Genomic DNA, 19,442 nt, shown 5'->3' on the forward strand with positions numbered 1-19,442 from the left:
CCCCTCCCCTCGCTCTGCACATTGCAGCACCTTCATCCCGGCAATGTCAAGCTCCACGGTGGGTTACAAGTTTCTAATCCAGGACAAGCCGTCCCCTGACATTAAAGTGTCAGGCCAGTATTTATGCCTTGTTGGACGCTGCTGTTTGCCTGAAATTGTGGGACGCGTGAGTGTGTGTGTGTGTGTCTGTGTGTGTGTGTGTGTACATGCTTAGGAAGATCATAGCCTATGCACCGCACTTAAAAAGTAGTTAATGGTTTTTTAGTTCACGCAGACAGGTGCATAACATACGCATACAGTCAATTATAGGCTCTGGCACCTTGAAAAACACCCACTCTCATTATTCCACACTGCTTTGCCCCGTGCAGCCATGTCACACACACACACACAGGCCAACACACAATGCATCTCGTCCTTCATCAGTGGTCACACTAACTCCACTCCTCTTTCCAGGTTGTTGTATCAGACTTTATAGCCACTGCACCATAAGCCCCCTGTATGTGCTCCCCACTAGTCCCCATCTTCATGCACTTTAGGTCTTCGAAGAATGAAACATTTTTGATCGCAGATTGATTAAAAAAAATATCAGAATACATATTTTTTTCTCTTGACCCCCCCCCTCAGAGAGGGACACTGAAAGGATGGGAAGAAATAAATAAATAGATAAATTACGGTCTGAGTGATTAATGTGTGCACGCGTGTCTGTCTGTCTGCGTGTTTGTGTCTGGGTGTTGGGTGGATGGAGGGGGGGCCCCGGGGGTCCCTTGCCACCAGGTGCGGCCTGATATATTGGCTGCTCATGTTATCAGTGAGGCCCCCACATTTACCGTCATTTTTACTGCTTCCTCTCCCGACTCGTGGTGGCAATTTTCCAATCTTGCCGGGTTCCGCTACCAGAATGCGTTTTTTTAGCCATCACTGTCGCCTGACGGTTTTTAGCTAATGCTATTTTGTGCCATAAATCCTGCTTGAAATACTGTATCTACCTGTCCTTTGGCTAGATAGGAGACATTTGGCTCTAGATGACCGCACATGGCCCTATATATCCCCTTGTTGTAAAACATAGGATTGGGTATTGTGCCTCGCTAGGCGGGGGATAAAGAGGCTTTGGTGGTGTTACTGCATATGGGGTCATTTGAAGACAAATGGCACTTGTCAGAGATAGAGGGGTTTATATGTTTTATTATTTGCAACAATTGGAAGGTTAACCCAGGTGGATAATTCCCTTGACTTTCAATGTAAGGAGTTCGAGTGGTTAATTAAATTAAAGATATTTTGAACGCTAGCTTTATAAGCAATCAATGTTTGGCCTCGCTAAGGTCAAAGCCACTCTAAACTTGACAAAACACAAGGTTCATACACTGGAAAATCAGTTTTCTCTTATATTACACTGAGACCAGCACATCACCTCAGACTCAAAAGGTATTGTATATAACATGTACATAGCAAAGAGATGGAAATCATTTGAATATTGTAGAAACACTTCAACTGAATATTGCTCTTGACACAGGGGTACGCTTCACCTCTGACCCAGGCGACCCCTCTCGTAAATTCCACCAAACCTAATCACACACTCTCGCCTCTTTAATTCCACACTAGCGTCGACCTCTTTAGCCCTCTTCCTTGTAGTAGCCCTCTACATGGGCGTGGGTCACACTCGCAGCTTTTTTTATTCCCAGAGGGTGGGTTTTATACACGCACACTGACTCACACACACACACACACACACACACACACACACACATACACATAGCACTTTGACCAGTGTAGCTTGTCTGTTTGATACCAAGTGCCTCCTGACCCACCCTGACCTCCCTCTTGTACACACACAGCCAGATTGCTTTATGAAATAAAGCTGTCAGATGCAAGACCCAAATAAAAAACAACCCCCCCCCCCCTCTCTCAATTCTCCATGCCCCTGACACCGCTGAAATATAGATATAAATTGGATGTGGATTAGTTTTTTTGATCTTCATTCAAGTTTTGACAAGATATAGGAAGTTAGGAGTTGGTTAGAATTGGTTTTGGCTTCACAAAAATTAATTTAACAGGTATTTGATTTTCATGAGGTATGAACTTGAAAGGTTATGTTTTGACTGGTGCCACTCATTGCTGTGAGTTTTTCTGATAAGAGGCTGTAAATGAAGTGCTATTTTATTTTGGTTGCTGGCAGCCCTGGTTAAGGTGACTAACAGTGATGTGTAATGCATGTATTTGTGCTTTCATTTGTGTTTGAGTGTGTTGTTTCCACTGAAACTGAACGTCAAGACTTAAATGACAGGCAGGATTGTTTGCCATTTACCGAATGTCATACAAGAAGCTCGGGAGCCTGGTGGAGCCCCCCCCCCCCAGTCCCTGTGATTTCCGTTTTGTTCCGGCTGGTAGACTAGTGTGTGATGGCATTGTGGGAAAAAACGATTTAATTGACTACAATAGTGCATGACATTTTTAATGTACAGTACTAATTGTGACTGCTAAATGATTAAATATATACTGTGAGTAATCAGAGGGTTAGGGTTAGGGAAAGGATTTAAATCTAAAAAGCCTTACTTTGAATCCCTCTAAATGCTGAGGATTTCTTCAGCGTACATTATATTTGTCTTTGTCATTCTTCTATGTCTTTATAAAATATTCTTAAAACTGAATATTCAATTGCTTTATGTTTAATGTTAATACAACTTTGAGTGACTCTATCATTATAAAAACATAAAACACATCTGAGTGTTAATGATTAAGAAAAATAACAATCCTAATTAGGTTGATAATCCATTTTATGAATAACTAGAAGGGCCCTTAAAGAGCACATACCTCCCACTAGGCTAACGCGCTATCTCACAATGTTAAAGAAGAGGAAGAAAAAAATCCTGGATCTGCCTCCTTAATCAAATCTTCTCCAATTCTAAACATTTTTAAACTTGGCCCAAACCCCATCAAGTTTCAATAAACTGGCCCAGTAGGTTTTGCGTAATTCTGCTAGCAGCCAGGCATACAACGTTGAAAACATGACCACCTTGGCAGAGGTTAAAAAAGGTTTGAAACTTTGAAATATTTGTTCTTATCAGGTAGGGAAACATGTGAATGTGTATTTCTTTAAACGGTTTCTACGGTGATTTCCTGGAGTTGACGCTGCCTCCTCGTTTCCCTCAGAACTGTGCCAGCTCTCGACCATCCAGCTCGGTCACCAGCTCTCGTCCTGTCAGTTTCCCTCTTGGAACGACCCCAAGCCAGGAAGAGGAGACCACCAATACCTACACGCCAGACCCTGGCAAGGAGGAAGAGAGGAGCACAGGTTAGTTAACGAATGGGTAAAACCACAAAACATCTAGCATTCACATGTAGAAGTGAATGGAGCGCCATCTTGGGGCACCACATCCAACTTTCTGATAAACATCTGTGATCTCACCCTAAATGGGATATGATTGAAAATGCTGCCCATGGAATAAGGCAATTACTACTTCTAGAACTCTTTTCTACTTTAATACACGTTTAGAACTTGGTTTTAGTGATCAGGGTCACAAGAGTATTAGCTATTGATGGACAAGAATGCACCTATATTACACTATTCTCCACAAAGTTTGTCCTAGATGTTGGGAGGATTTGAACTGGCTGTCTTTGATAGAAAGTCACAAGATTGCTCGCTAATTTGATTTCTCCACTGGCCTTGCTTCACAAAAAGCACAACCAATCCGCCGTCACTTAAAAAGAACACAGAAGGCCACCCATTGTGTGATATATTTTTATGTTCCAATGAAAGATGAAATCTGAATATATAAGAATAAGTGAAATATTTAGTGGGTTGTGTACCTTTTTTTCTTAATGTACCTTTTGAAGAGGCCAGCATCTGTAGCCTTGCTTTTGAAATATTCAGTCAGAAGTGGTGGTTTTCACCGTGAAGGATTTTCATTTTCACTGCACTGTGTCGTACCACAAATGCAGCAACGGCTTTTGTGTGTGTGTTTGTGTGTGTGTTTTGTGTCTGTTTGAGTGCATACATGTGTGTGTGTGTGTGTGTCTGTGTATGCTGCAAACCAATCCCCCAAAAATTCATCATACATTAGCACTTCCCTCAGGGTGTCATTGGGACATTTGATCAGTTGCAGTTCATTTGGAACACATCGCAAAAACTAATTGTTATAATAATAATAATTTTGTAATAATATAATTATGTCAAAACTGTTTTAAAGAGGTGTGATCCAACTGTGTGGCTATTCAGGAGGCCGTAGTCAGTTTGTGGTGATGTCAGTTGTGGTGCGTTACACTTAGAGGTGTTTGTCATATTTAGTTTTGTTACACACATATGTACATGTATACATATCTATTCCCCCCCAACTTTTTCCCCACTGGCATATCTGCAATGCATTACTGCGAGTCCCTCTGAAACAGAGAGTGGCGGCTGGCCTGTTGAGTGAAATCAGACATCTGAAATCTCCTGTTAAACTTTAACACTAACCAGACACCCTGGCTTCAATCTGGCTGCCTGACCCGCGCTGCACTCAGCCGAGTTAAGAGTCATTTGGTTGTGGAAAAAAGATTGGAGACACCAGTTTCGAGGCAGGGAAAAGAGAGGGAGGGGTCGGTCCCTGGTTTGATTCTGTTCCTCAAAGCCAGTCTTACTGTCAATCATTGTATTGCCCCAGCTGACGGAGCGTTTACAGGGTTTGAGACTTTAGAGGTTTATTTATGTGCAAAGATGATAAAAACACAAAAGAGAAAGATTGTAATAAAAGGGGAAAATATGCAGAGAAGGAAAATATATCAGCTTCAATGACACTGACAAACATTTGAAGTATGGGGCGGGTCATGATTATCCATTTATTGGAAGCCTACACTAATTGTTAATATGTCTCCAGTGTAAAGTAAAAGTTGAAATCTGCATTTTTAAAGCCTTTTAACACAATAATTTTCTTTATTTGTGTTGTTCATTTCATTGATTGAACAATTTATTATTAAATAATGCAGCCTATCCTCATGTAAATACTACGTCAGCAATGGTTTCAAATTCAACGTGCACAATTATGATGTTCACATTTGAATCGTACATGTGCTCTGTGTAATACTGCAGCGTGTTGTCGCTCTGTGCACAATCTCACCCTGTGATTTACAGTGTTTCCTTAGCAGGTGATTTGCATGGTCCCTGACACTATTATCGTCTCTTCCATTCACTCAGCACGCAGTAGTTAAAGCGACCCCCCCCCCCCCCAAGGTACGTTACACGACTGAGCCTCCATCACAGCCTGACAAATGAAACACGGCAGAGAAAATAATGTTTTTGATGCGACCCAATTTACTAAATAATTGATTGTGAGATCATATTATTCAGCCCATTTGCTGCCCCTCCAATCCGCCGCCGTCTCAATGCTACAACATGCAAATGGGATCGGCTGCGTGTGAGTGAGTGAGTGCCGGGCCGGGGGGGGGGGGGGCAACACAGTGCTCACACAGTACAAGCTAATGTTACTGTATGCATATCGTCATGCTCCCGGGACCCTCGATAGACTGTAACTAATAATCATGACAAAGACTACTCCCCAGTCTATACTCGTAAACTACATCAGAGGTGAATATTCGTTTTCATTGTAGAGTCTGTGCTAACACGCATTCAAACTTACCTGTGCTGCTGTAAAATGGATGATTCAAAAGATGTAGGAGTATGCAACTGGCAAGGAGGGTAGAAAGCTCAGAAAAACATTAGCCATTGAAATATTGTATTTTATAGATAGTCTTTATTTTGTATTTATACCTTCATATCAGTTTCTATGGAGGGTATGTGGACAATTTGAATGAATAGATTTGTCCAATGCCATCTCCAAAACATAAATTCATGATACCTTTAACAAGCCAAATAACATACATAACAGTAAAAAACAATAGGCAGAATCTTGCTTTTTGGGACTATATGCTCCACATACGGTACAAAGTGTTGCCTCACTGTAAAGCACAAGCGACAAACAAGCAGATGGGCCCCATTCTTCCCAAACAATAACCACAGCATCTCCTAAGTGATAGTGGTATCTTGAATGCACAAGGTCAGCCCCTTCTTGGTGGGGTGCGTGTGAAGTGGGGGGAGTGTTCTGCTTTTGATACTCAAGTTGGTTGGCGAAAATGTCCAAGGCAGACATTGGGTTAGGTTGAGGGTACATTGTGAAAAAATATATATAGAAGGTAAAGCACAAACTGTAGCTGTGAGCACAAGAGAAGGACACGTTTATAATGAAGGAGTAATAAAGGAACTGGGGCGGCGGGGGGGGGGGGGGGGGGGGGTGGCAGGCTTTGAATTGAAATGAAATGAGTTGCGTGGGTGTTCAAACATGATGAGAGTTGAAGGTTGCGAGTCCGTTTAAGCAGGAATTATGTACTTGGTCACGATGTTACCTTTACGCCATCTTCTGGCTTTGTTCAAGACTCCTTCCCAACGAGCAGAGATGGCCGAGCTGGTATCTTCCTTTTTTCGGTTCGCGTTTAAATTCAAAAGATCATCAAGATCATCGAGTTGTCTGTCGCTACGATGGATTTCTATCTGTGAGATTCCAGAGAGGCTGTGTATAAGATCAACATAGATAACAATGTGATTTTAACCTCAGGCAGTAAAATCCGGAAACAGCTTCAGAGCACGTAATCCATCTCTTCATCATGATTCATCGCCTTGCTTGCTCATTTCACGTTATGTAATGTCCTTGCTATGTCAGTAGGTGGCAGTCATTTTGTCCGAATTCACTAGAGATAGGAGTTAAAAGTTACGTTGCCATTCTGACTCCCGGGTAATTTCCTGCTGGAAAAGAACGACCCACTACGTTCCCGTGCTACTCTTTAAAACTATTTCCAGGTTTGTAATGATATCAAATCTTTCTGAAACAACATCAAATTTACAGACATTGTGCAAAGGTATGATTGGTTTTGTGGTTTCATGTCGGTAAATTATACTGAATTTAAACCAAAAGTAACAGTAAGTTTAATGGGGATGTCTATGTACTGGATTTTTCCACAGTGTTGCATGGTCAGCCAGCCAGCCACAGTCAGCTTATGTGTAAATCGAAGTGCGTACAACTTGCTTCTCTGTGAATTCAAGGCTATTTGGGTTTCTTTAACCCAATGTACAGGGTTCAAAGTGTCAACTTACAAACTTGTGGTTGAGAATGAGGTATAAGGACCATGCCTGCGTCATAGTGAGGGAGCTTGTAATTGGAGATAAACAATGCAGTGCTGAACGGTGTGTTTACACAGCGGTTGTACGACTGTCCGAAATCTGATTGGTCCAATGGCGTGTCGACTTCTGCCTGGTGGTCAGATGTTTTTGCTCGGTTGTGTTCTCTGTTGCCCCTCACCTTCTCTGTGGTTGGGGTTAGAACGAGGCTGGGGGTAATACCTGTCAGTGGGGAAACAAACTTCAACACAACACAACACAAGCATAGGGCTCACTGTCCACTCACAACCAAGTCTTAATGTGCAGCAACGCAATGAAGTAGTATACAGCAGAGAGGAGAGGTCACTGAGTATAACTTGTCGTCTTGTATCCTCCCATCCAACTTTCTGTCAGAGTGAATGGACTGTATTATAATTAAATTTAACCATATTCTACACAAGCCCGAAATGGGTATTTTTTTGATGGTACAATGGCGATAACACTTGTCCTTGTCAGAAGATTAAGGAAAGATGTTTTAAGTGGTGTGAATTTAAAGTATTGACAGGTGCAGCATTCGACGATTCAGTTGTTGGTCTGTCCTCGTCATTGTAATCACCCGTAATCACCTCGTAATGATGAAGGAAAGGTGCATGGGTTTGCAGTACCACGCTGTCACAAATTCATCGTAGAGAAACCTGAAGTCTGGTGCCATTTTCAGTTTATGTAACCGAACTTGAAGGAACCATATGGCTGCACATTGCTGACATCTGACACCCCTTTCCTCTCCTCTTTTCCCAACATGTGTTCGCCAGCATCCCTCTCAATTAGGGGCCTGGTAGATAAAGTAGTGTGGCGGTATATTGCATGCATCTTCTGCAGATTACACACAGGTCTCTCTCTGACCGTGGGGTTGATTCCCTCTTACCTTCCTCCATTCACACAGCATCACTTGTCATGCATGTTTAGCCCAGTTCATTGACATGCAACAGGATCCTCTGCTCTGAAAATATAAAAAAAATGAAAAATTCCCTTGTGGAATGACAGCATGTTTGCAGCAATTTCATCTGGGTGCTTGCTGTTGGATCAGCTTCTCTTATTGCAAGTCGGCTTCTTTGGAACATGTGCACTGGATAGGGTGGTGCACTAGCTCAGAAACTCACAGTATGTAGATGAATTAACTCATGATCTGCTTGACATATCAATAAAAGTGATCATGTTTTAAGGATACATATTAAAAAGAGAGCTTGTAATGCATTTGATTACCAAATTGGTAGGAAGATAAAATCTGCTTGATTAGTATGATAATCTCAAACAGCAAGTTAACACAAATTGTGGCACAATTCTTTAAAATCCCAAAATATATGTTGTTTCATATCACCGTATCATTATCAACAACTGTGAGAGGAAAAGTCATTCACAGAAATTTGACATATTTCAGTAAAAAAAAAACCCCGACAGCAGCTGTTTTGTGATTGCTGCTTGACCTTTTGCTCTGTTTCTTTTCTCTGTAATTGTATTCTCACTGGGATGTGCATGTGGTAAATGTGTTAATTCGGCACAAATGCATTGTGATTTCAAAGGTGGAAGTTTAATTTCCACTGAAGCGTTTCTAATACATGAATATATCACTGAACTTGCATGTTTATCCCAGTGAGTTTGAAGTGCAGATATCCTTGTGTTGTGTTAGTGTAACATGTAACTGCAGTACGTTTCAGTTCTTAGACACATTACACAAGTATTAAGCAGTATTCTACAATGCAGTTTCTTCAAAATCAAATAATCAATGTATTGAGACATAGATAAAGAGCCTGTGTGGTGAGAGGTCTGTTTTGAACCTTGCAAAAACTGTTGTAAACTAATGTACTGCTCAATTTAAAAACAGAAGTTAAAATTTTGTATCACAGTTTTTATAGTGTGGATGTGATTGTACTCTTTATTGGTTTGGACTGGTGTTTGCAGGCCACTGACATCCGGAGACATGAAGCATGCTTTTGGAAGAAAAACAATGAGACACCGTTTCTGTGGGAATTGACATCACATTGACAATTACCGCGGCGGAATCGCAGACACTGGAGGCGAGGTGTGCGTGTGTGTGTTGTTGTGACAGAGAGGTATTTGGCCTGTGAGCAGCAGCTTGTGTTCAATGTCTCACTGATGTAAAGTGATGTGTACTAATTCTACATCTGCTCAAACCAAACAGGGCTTGAAAGTTCAGCCAAGTCCCGGAAAAAAATCACTTCCTCAAAGTTTGTCTTATCCTTCCCTTTTTTTTTGTATTTTGGAGTAATAGACAAATAAGTGGATTTGACTTTTGGGTTTTGTGTGTGTGTGTGTGTGTGTGTGTGTGTTGACTGGGATTTGGAGTGTTGGTTTGGCTGTTTAGAGGATGTGTGGCCCTGGAATGGGCTCTTGTCATGTGGGCTGAAGCTTTGAGGACTTGATTGTAGCCTCACAGTGTAAATACCCAAACAAACAGGCAGCGGTCAAAATGTGTTATCGGTTTGCCATGTATTTACATTCCTCATCCTCTCTGGTCTCCCTAACTCTCCCTCCCACTCTCGGCTTTGTTCATTTGAATTTACTCACAGACACAGTCTCCATCCATTCATTTTATTGACATAGTATGAGAATGGTATTAGTAATATTTATAAATCCAAGTGTCACGGCTATAAAAGAGCTGCTGACAGGAATTAAGTTTTAAATTGTCAGTTAGAGCGCTCCTCGACTATTTCTCACTGTTGTGTGAAAAATCTCGAAACCATTCTCAGATCATTTGAAACACTTAAACAACTGTGTTTCCCTGCACTGGTACTACACTCTGGCATTTCATATTCATCACAGCCGATGAAACAAATCCAAAGATGAAATATCGAGCCCATTTGCTTGTTTTTAAGTGACTTTAAGCGCAGCTGTTTATGCATATGCGCCCAGCCGCTAAGAACGGCACCGTGCTTCTCGAATTTGTTTTCCACAGCTGTTCTGCATAACAGCACCACGCTATCACGCACCAGCGAAAGTCTGGTGAAGGGGAATCTATTCATAATTCAAAGAAACAACACGGCACAAGCAGTGTTGTTGTCAGATATAACAAATTGAGGAGCAAAAGAGTTGAATTTGTATCTGCTTACGGAGGTTGACTGCATTATACATACTGCAGGTGCTGCTGAGTGTGTGGTAATAGGATATATGATGGATGGCCAAGGCGCATGGGCTCTCATTCCTCTGGGTTATTCATCTATTTATCTGCTTATTTATTTATTCCTTCACCCAGAGAGACCCTCACAAACTCTGGATTTGCCTAAGGTGCAATAGAACCTAAAAGAGCCTGACCAGTATGGAAATGGGGTTGAGCACTGGAAGTTCTCTGTGGAGGATGTGTCAGGTGTACTGATGTCTGTACTGGTGTTCACTGGTAATGTAGGTTGTGTAAGGATGCCTGCAGTTTGTGTAATTTCATACTTCTCAGAAATACATGAAATGCATTCAAACTTGTTATAATCCAAAATTGTTGTCTCTTGAAGGATTTGTTTATTCTTCTGCAAGGTGTGTTTTCACCCTGTTGGTTGGTTTGCTCATTTCTTTTAGAACAGGCTTACACAAAAACTACCAGACGGATTTTCAAATGAACGAGTGGTAAAATGAAATTTGTCTTAGGTAAGAATTTGCCCCTGTTGTCCAGATCTGCGACAAAATAAATGGCTTCTTTCTTGATACGTCTCATCCTTTCACTGAGTTTCATGGAAATCTGTTTGGTAGCATTTGCGTAAAACAGCTGACAAACCTACAAACAAACCAACTCACCACAAACAAACAAACAAAATAGAAGGGTTAGTGCATGCTAATGCCAATGCCAGTCCCATAAATATGCCCAATTTTTTCATCTAAATCATAGCATTTTTCACTGGGAAATTAGTGAAAATATAAAACTCCTTATCTGGGAAGGTTAAATAAAATAGTTTTTTAGGTATTCTTTCTTAGCCTATGTTTTAACGTTACACCACCAAGTTTTCACAGAAATCTGTTTTTGGTTATCCTGCTGACAAGCAAACAAGCCAACCAATCAATTAACAAACCAACAAATGGACAGCAGTGAACACATGATGTAAAGTATGTAAAATTAGGTAAAAAAACAACAACCTGAAATTAATTTCCTGAACGTTAAATGAAAGACCACACTGTCACAAAGTCAAAGCAAATCAAGGTGACACTAGTTTGTGTCCCTTTATAAAATTCTGTACTACATATTTAAAAAAAATATTGGATTGAAGCTGTTGTGTTGTAGCAGTCAACCATCCGTAACGAGACGGAACCCACAGGGACTCATGGGACACAGGGTTAGCAATCAACACACCTCTGATCACACACTATCGTTAACTAACTGCCTCTCATGTTTAACCCCGCCGCTGCTCCCATATCAAGGGTGTCAGTCAAGGACCTGCATGGGCCCTGGGGCAGGTCAGCTCCCCTGGGCCGAGCTGTCTCATTGTACTGCTCCCCTGGCCGGGCCATCGCCCATCACTCCATCTTAGTAAAAACACAGTGTAGAAAAATACAAGTGAATAGTCGATGAATGTAAATAAAATACACAAACAACAATTTTCCGCAAATGTGTTAACGTCGTACTAAAACATTCACCGGCACGAACATCATGCAGCTGCTAACATCTCCTCCAAACCAATATCAGCACCTCCACCCCCCCCGGAGCATTTCTGTCCTCGTCCTCATCTCAAGAGCCCATGGCAACGACATAGTCTGCAGCTTACGACAAAGCAAAGTGGGGAAGGGGGAGGGCGGAAGGGGTGGCGGGGGGGCGTTAGGCTGTAGATCAGGGCAGGGAGGATGGCGGCGCGACCAGGGGGTGACAGGGGAATAACATCCCTTTCTCCTCAATCGACAGGGACCATAACTCCTGCCTCTCCAGGGACAGATTGAGAAAGGCAATAGCCCTAGGGGCTGTGAAGCACGCATGCTTAGGAGAATTGAAAGTTAAAAGAAAAACGCTGTTTGCCGAGCCACTTCCACTGATCCAGCCGACAGCACAGCTCTTCACCGCTGGAATTGTCTTTCGTCTTTTTCTTTTTTTTTCTCTCTTGAGGTGGCGATAGAAAGGCCCAGGTGGCATACTGTCCATATGCTTTATCAAACAGTAAATCTCCTGTAGTATTTTCCCCATTTTGTCAGAGTTTTCTGGGCTCATGGAAGTTGGGAGGAGATTTGGCCCATCTCTCTTTTGCAGTGATCTGAGGTGTGGAACTCAATTAGTCTACTCTTGTTTTTGTTGGGGAAAACTGTTTAGACAAGCTAGTTTCTGTAGAAATTAAACTTTACCTGAGACTTGATTGTGGTGAGTTTGCATAAAATAGCACAAACTATGTTTTTACAGACACATACACACAGAAGTGGAATTTATTCTCAAAATGTGGAAGCACATCACAGTTTGCAGTAAATCAATTATCTGCTTTAAATTGGAGGAAATTTCAGATTTCAGCAACTCTTAGTGGTGGAATGGAGAAAACACACAGTCACAGAGATACTTAATTATACTATCAATATAATATGTTGCTGCAGTATCCCTTCTAGAGCCTTTGAATTGGCAGGGTCACTTCATATCCACACTGCCAGTTTTGCTTGTCCCACATTTTTTCAAGCAAATATCAGATAATACTGTCATGCAGTTTTTATCAAGTATCTTATTTTGTCTCACATCATGAAATTATTATAAAAAGGGTTCAGTTAAACATACTTTATTTATTTGCAGGCTGATGGATCCCGTTGGTTAACTAAACGCTTTCTGAAATAACACGTTAAGTTGTAATTTCTGTACATGTCACCAGCAGTTGGCTGGTACATGTCTTAACTATGTTTTATATTATATTTAATTAGCTCTTACTGACTCTTTGTTGCAGCGGCCTCTGCAATTTGCAATTGTACGTGACAATGATGTTCAGTGCTTCCACCCTTCAACTTGAGGCCGAAAGATTTGTATTTACAATAGAGATAAAAAAACATTTTTTACAAATTCGCCTCCATTCAATTTGACTTGTATGGCATCAAATCACAACGTACATTATCTCAAGGCACTTCGTTAAGTAAGGTTGAGACCTCAAAGTTTCATTACGAGAAACCCAACAGTCGGCACAATCAGCAAGTACTCGGTGACAGTGGAGAGATAAAAAAATAGGTCTATTAAATAATTGTGGCGAGCACAAAGGGAACGATAGGTGGGTCAGGAATTAATTGAAATTTCTGATTAACTCTCACCGGGGCTGCGGTAACTAACTCTGAAGTGTCGGTGTAAAACTTTCCCCGAACGCCCTCTAAGATCGCGTGTGTGTTTTCACAGTGCTGATGTAGTGTCAGAAAGTTGTCTGATTGATTCGAGTTATAACCACGAGTGATAAAAACTAAGTAAAGATGAGAGAAAATTAACGTCTCGCAGAATGTATTGATTAAACACTTTAAAACGAGCGTGCGGTTGTGAATGGACGTGTAGCAGCAGCGTAGCAGCTTTTACGACCTGATCAATTTCCCAGTGGCTTATTGAGTAGCTTCTAATGCCCCTTCTTTATTTTCAGTTGTAACCTGCAGATCGTCTTGCACGTGTCACGGCTCGACAGAGAGAGAGAGAGAGAGAGAGAGAGAGAGAGAGAGAGAGAGAGAGAGAGAGAGAGAGAGAGAGAGAGAGAGAGAGAGAGAGAGACAGTTAATTTTAATACATCGTCTTCGGAAAATTACACATGCTTAATCATTGATTTTTATTGTTTCATCACGATAACGTTATCCCAGCGGGTGAGGGCAGGCGAAGGAGCGGCTCATAAAATGAAAAGAGGCTGAATTAGATGTGACATTTTAAAGAGGGGAGTTGACATAATGAAACGATGGCGTAACCAACTTCGTTTGCACTAATGTACAATGTATTGATTTTGCCGTGTAACTGTTTTATCAATAGACAGTTTGATGCTGTAAACATTTAAACAAGTGGAAACCTCCCACCAGCAACTTTTCTCTTCCTGTTGCCGGTAAATCAACATGTCTGTTTGTTGGGAGAAGAGAAAAAAATATCAGTTTGCGATTGTTCCATTTGCCAAGTAATTAAAAAGACTGCAGAATAATTAAATACATACTCTTTTGTTTTTTTCTACAGAGATATACAGAGGAAAGACACATTTTTCCTAGTCGCTCCACTTATTGGAATCATAATAATTTAAACAGTCACTTCAAGTATGTTGTTGGTTTCTCTGGCAGCAATAGATCATTAAAAGCGCATCAATCCCTCTGCAGCCAGAGAATAGAGATTAATCAGTTATTGATTGATTTATCCTCTCATAAACTCTTTTCTTCCTCTCCCCCTTCTCTCTCTTTTGGTCCATTTGCATCTCCTGCATGTCCTTATTGAAAACATATTTTCTGGATTTATTCATCAAACCCTCTCTAATATATCTTCAATGCTAATGTACATATTAAGTTTGTTCTACTTTCATCGCTGTCACATCCACCATAATTTCACCTCAACAACTAGAGTGCAAGAAAGATCAAATTTGAATGTGTGCGCACCAGGATTTATCGCCTGCATATAAAAAATATATCAGGATCATTAACGCCATGGAGATGATGAAAGCTGGCAAACACTCACAAAATCTGTGTGTGTGTGCATATGCATGTGTGTGTGTGTGTGTGCGTGCGTGCGTAAGAGATATGATAAGGTAGATTGACTTCTAATATAAATGGCAGAGGTGTCTCCTGATATCCGTAAAGCAGTGCCCTTTGTGTCCCTGCCTGCCAGCTTCACTTAGTGTGTGTGTGCGTGTGTGTGTGTGTGTGTGTGTGTGTGTGTGTGTGTGTGTGTATACGTGTGTGTGTCTGGTATATGGTATGAGAGAAGTGAGAGACTCTTGCAATTTATGTTGTTACATACAAACATACAAGAGTTGTTTTTCTTTGCATTAAAAATATTTTTATTGTTGTATTTTTCAAAAAATGTACTTGTACTTGTACTTTTTTTTTTTTTTTTTAAACATTACATGTTTTAAGGTTGGGTAAGTTTTGGTTAAATTTAGGTAACGTTAAGATATTTTATGAATATGGATTAAGGCAAGTAGTAGTTATGCAAAAGTCTGCAAATAAATTAAATGAATTTAAGTCAATGTAATGTGCTCTGAAGTCTGTCTGTGTATGTATGTAGGTAGGTGTGTGTGTCTTTGTGTGTGTGTGTATGTGGGTGTGTGTGTGTGTGAGAGAGAGACAGGTTGAGTTTGGGTGAGTGAGGGAGCAAGTGGGTACACCAGTGCACAGCCTTTACACACATTTCTTCATGTACATTCAGTCACCCTCTCTCTCTCTCTCTCTCTCTCTCTCTCTCTCTCTCTCTCTCTCTCTCTCTCTCTCTCTCTCTCTCTCTCTCTCTCTCTCTCTCGCTCTCGCTCTCCCTCTGTTACACACACACACGAGACTAATAAAACACACACACGCACACAAACATACACACCGGGGCAGGCAGGTTAGCCCTCCTCCACACAGGCACCTGCTCCGCTGAAGGTGAAAGAAGTGCTCACTTGAGCTCATTGAAAAGTAGATGTGACAGTAAATTTTTCAGGCCCTTGTGAGATGGGAGATCTTGTTATAGCAGTCAGGATGGGGGTCAGGGCAGTGGCTGCTTGATGATTGAGGAAAAGAGAAGTAAATTCATTCTGCTTCGGGCACTTTGTCAAGTGCCAGTAGCTTACCGTTGAGAGCCACTCACCCATCACTGTGTTACGGCCCCAGAGGTCACCTCCAGCGCCATAAATCTGCCTCGCCTCCTCGCCTGCTAAACCTATTGCCTTCCCCCGGCTGAGCACGAGTGGGAGAGAGAGGCTGCAGCTGCTGCTGCTGCTGCTGCTGCTCATAGTTACTCAAATGAACAAAAGACAGAAGGGGGAATATAGATTCTCCTTCTGAGGCTGCTGGTGGTGGAACAGCAGTACACCTGGCGCGTTGTGCCACAGAAGTGATGTGTGCGTTTCGACTAATGGTTGTGTTGTGTTCTGTGTGAGTATGTGTGTGAAAGGATGGATGGATTTCAATTATGAATGCTCGTTTGTTTTGGGTGGAAGATTTTGTGTGTTGCAATAGAAGCCTGCATGTTTTTGCATACACATTTTTACTGGAAGTCATACAATATTTTGTGTGTCTCGAGGAGGGGTTGTGCAGATTTTTCAAATGTTCTTTTAGATTGCTTAACGTTTGTTGGATTTGCCCTTCACATGTTTTTGCAGACAAAAAGTAATAATCATTTTTGATAGTGATACCTGTCTTATATCATTTATCCACCTCGTCAGATTCTCTCTCCTGCTTTTCCCTCTCCACTTGTCTCCCTGCTGAGTTTTTGTCCCCTGACCCGTGCACCCCCCTGCTCCTCATCCTCAGACAGCCCTGTCTTGAACTTAATATACCTGGATACTCATAATATCAACAAATAACACATGTTCTGCCAAATGTTCTTTTGCAGCAGAGAGTGAGAACACATCACAGGCCCCTGAACATGAAACAAAACATTTGTATACAGACGTAGCACATCCTTATATGCAGCTAAATTTTATGCTAATGTGTGAAAGACTTAAAAATGGTTTTCAGATTGGGATGTTTCATATATAATTTGTATTTAAAATAACTGAGGTGCATGAAACATTAATATCAACCATCTTTTTAAACTTATTGACATAAATAAGTTCTGTAGACTTAGACTTGCTGTTTTGCTTCTAATGAAGTATTTTGTATGTATTTTTCCCATTAGTAACGTGTGCAAGTTTGCATGTATATGTTCATTGCACTAAAAATAATGCTATTGCTCCCAAAGCTCCTCCTCTGAGTGTTAATTAAATGGCAGCAGATGTGCAGGTGAGGGAGATCATTATCATTCAGTAAGAGAAAAGAACAACTCTCCTGCTCTCTTAACTTGCTCATCAATCCACTTAAGCTAAAGACCCACATGAGAGGGCAGAGAGAGAAGGTAGGGATGAGGAATGGCAGAAGATGTGTGGCAGACAGGGAGATGAATGACAAATAATGCATTGCAAAGACAAGCAAGAGATATGCAAAAAGCAGCGATAACAGTCTGCAGTTTATCAATCTACTGAACAAAGTGAGAGAGTACTGGAAACTTATACAGTGTAACCAGTGTCTGTCAAACACTGTTTCCTAAACGTTGGCTTGCACGGTCTAATATCACCTTTAATTCCTCATGTGACGTACTAACCTGCATCATCCAGCTCTGCATGCAGTGTGTCTCACTGCAGCTACACAAGAAGAAATGGTTTATTGCTGTGATACACATGAACAGAAGGCCTCAGTTGTGCCACATTTTTTAAACGGTGCTGATTTCACTTTGGGCTGCAGTCCACCAACACTGGTTGATGTCGAGCCATTCCTTCTTCTGATGAAATGTAAGAATGGTGTTTAGAAGATTCCCTCAGCTGTTTTTTTTTTTTTGTGTGTGTGTGTGTGTGGGGGGGGGTTCTTCAGTGTTTTAGCTCTGCCAACACACTCTCGTTTCGTCAAAAGGAAGGGGAAAAAAAATCCTTTCTATACTTCGTGACGACCAGAGAAGGGAGGAAATTGAATTTGAAGAGTGGGTAGGGCTTCAGTTACAATGCTAAACCTCATATTTTTTTCATAGGGCCACACAAAAACAGACACCAACCTACGCAATCCCCCGGGGATCTGTTCTCTCTTTTCTAAATTGATAATTGAAATATCGTGAAATTATTGATATCCTTTGCCATGTGCTAACATTTTTCCAGGATGGTGGTATAGGACTGAAGTCAGAAGAAGGAAAAAGAATCTGGGTCTGGTGTGGGTGTCTGTGTGTCTGTCTGTGTGAGTGTTTGTACGTGCGTGTGAGTGTGTTGTTTTTTTCCTTCTCTTTGCACATGTTTGTATGTCAACGTGTGTACATATTGTGAGTGATCGCGTCTTTCTGAAGTCATGGCACACTGTAATTACACCTGCTCCGAATATGTGTGTGCACATGCATTCAGTTGCCAGTGTGTACACGTATGTTTGAGTGTGCATGTGTTTGCACGTGCCTTTTAAGCTTGTAGTGTACGAACACCAGCCTGCTTTCAATATAGCCTCTTATTAGGGGGTGATTATCCTGCCTGCATCTGGCTTCTCTCAGCCGATGACTGGGAGTTGGATAGGCCAGGGGTACCCAGGGAAGAAAGGAGTGAAAACTTCCTGGACCCGGTTTTCACCCTCCACCCCTCAACTCCAATATACCCCACAACCTCTCCACAAACCACCAGAACAGAAACCTCGGAATCAGGGGGGGATAAGGTGTAAAGTATGGTTTGAGCACAAGACTGCACGAATAGTAGTTCCCAAAGTTACGTTTTACCGAAAAGATCTGCACCTACTCGTGTCTGTCCTGAATTAACCCTGAATTAAGGATAAACACTCGTAAACTTCCTGTGTTTGTTGTTTAGTCTTGCTCATTATGCTTTAACAGACATTTTACTGTGTCCTTCCGTGGCTATAAAATGCTGTTAAATTTAATTTGGTCCAGGTTTGGTTAAAGACACAGTAAAATAGTATTTCAGCTATCTGTGGATGATCATTGTATTTATGTATGTTGACTACAAGCTGATGAGAGCAGGAATATTCCAGTAATGTTCATGAAATCTCCAAGCCACTATCTACAGCTTCTCTATAGAAACTAAATATATAAATAAAATAAATATTGAAATCATGTTATTAATCAAAACGTATCAATTCTTGTACAGAAAATAAATGAGTCTTGGTTTCAGAAACACAGTTGGCAAACACATTGATCCTCTTCCAGCAGACCAGACAACTTCCTTCTCGCACACCCCTCCTAAACGCCAGTGGAAGATGCAGACTGATACACCTTGATCTAAGTAAATACTGTGAGGGGGAAAAAGAGACGAGGAAAAACGTGAAGACAAAGCAGAAACAGATAGTGGACGCGGGTGAAGACAGTGCGGCAGGATCCCGAGGGCCTGGCTGGGGACTTTGTAAGAACCCATACATCAGCTGTCAGCCGATGAACTTCCAAAGAGTCACAACGGGGAAACACAATAGACTGGACAGATGGTCGCAAACAAACTGGAGAGGGTTTGATGCTATTAAAAGCTGTTTACCTCATGCCAGAGGCCCGCAAGTGTAGTGGATGCATTGTGTGATCACTTCTGAATGACTGAATGTGTGTTTGACTGCTCGCTTCTGGAGTTTCATTGAACCCTCTTGTGTATTTTTAGCCACCAAATGACCATTTGTAGACTCGACTAAGACGTGCGAGTGTCTTAAGTTGTTTTCTCATAATTAA

At 41.5% G+C, this 19,442-nt stretch overlaps 1 protein-coding gene across 1 annotated transcript in view; it reads left to right on the forward strand.

Annotated features, from left to right (window-relative positions):
- Window positions 1–19,442, forward strand: part of LOC133011002 (adhesion G-protein coupled receptor D2) — an 83,945-nt gene that overhangs the window by 44,439 nt on the left and 20,064 nt on the right. The window contains exon 22 of the mRNA XM_061078677.1: window positions 3,148–3,289. Coding sequence (XP_060934660.1) covers window positions 3,148–3,289 — 142 coding nt within the window. The remainder of the gene's footprint in view (window positions 1–3,147; window positions 3,290–19,442) is intronic.

This window comes from Limanda limanda, chromosome 9 (genome assembly GCF_963576545.1).
Source record: "Limanda limanda chromosome 9, fLimLim1.1, whole genome shotgun sequence".
NCBI classification, from domain to species: domain Eukaryota; kingdom Metazoa; phylum Chordata; class Actinopteri; order Pleuronectiformes; family Pleuronectidae; genus Limanda; species Limanda limanda.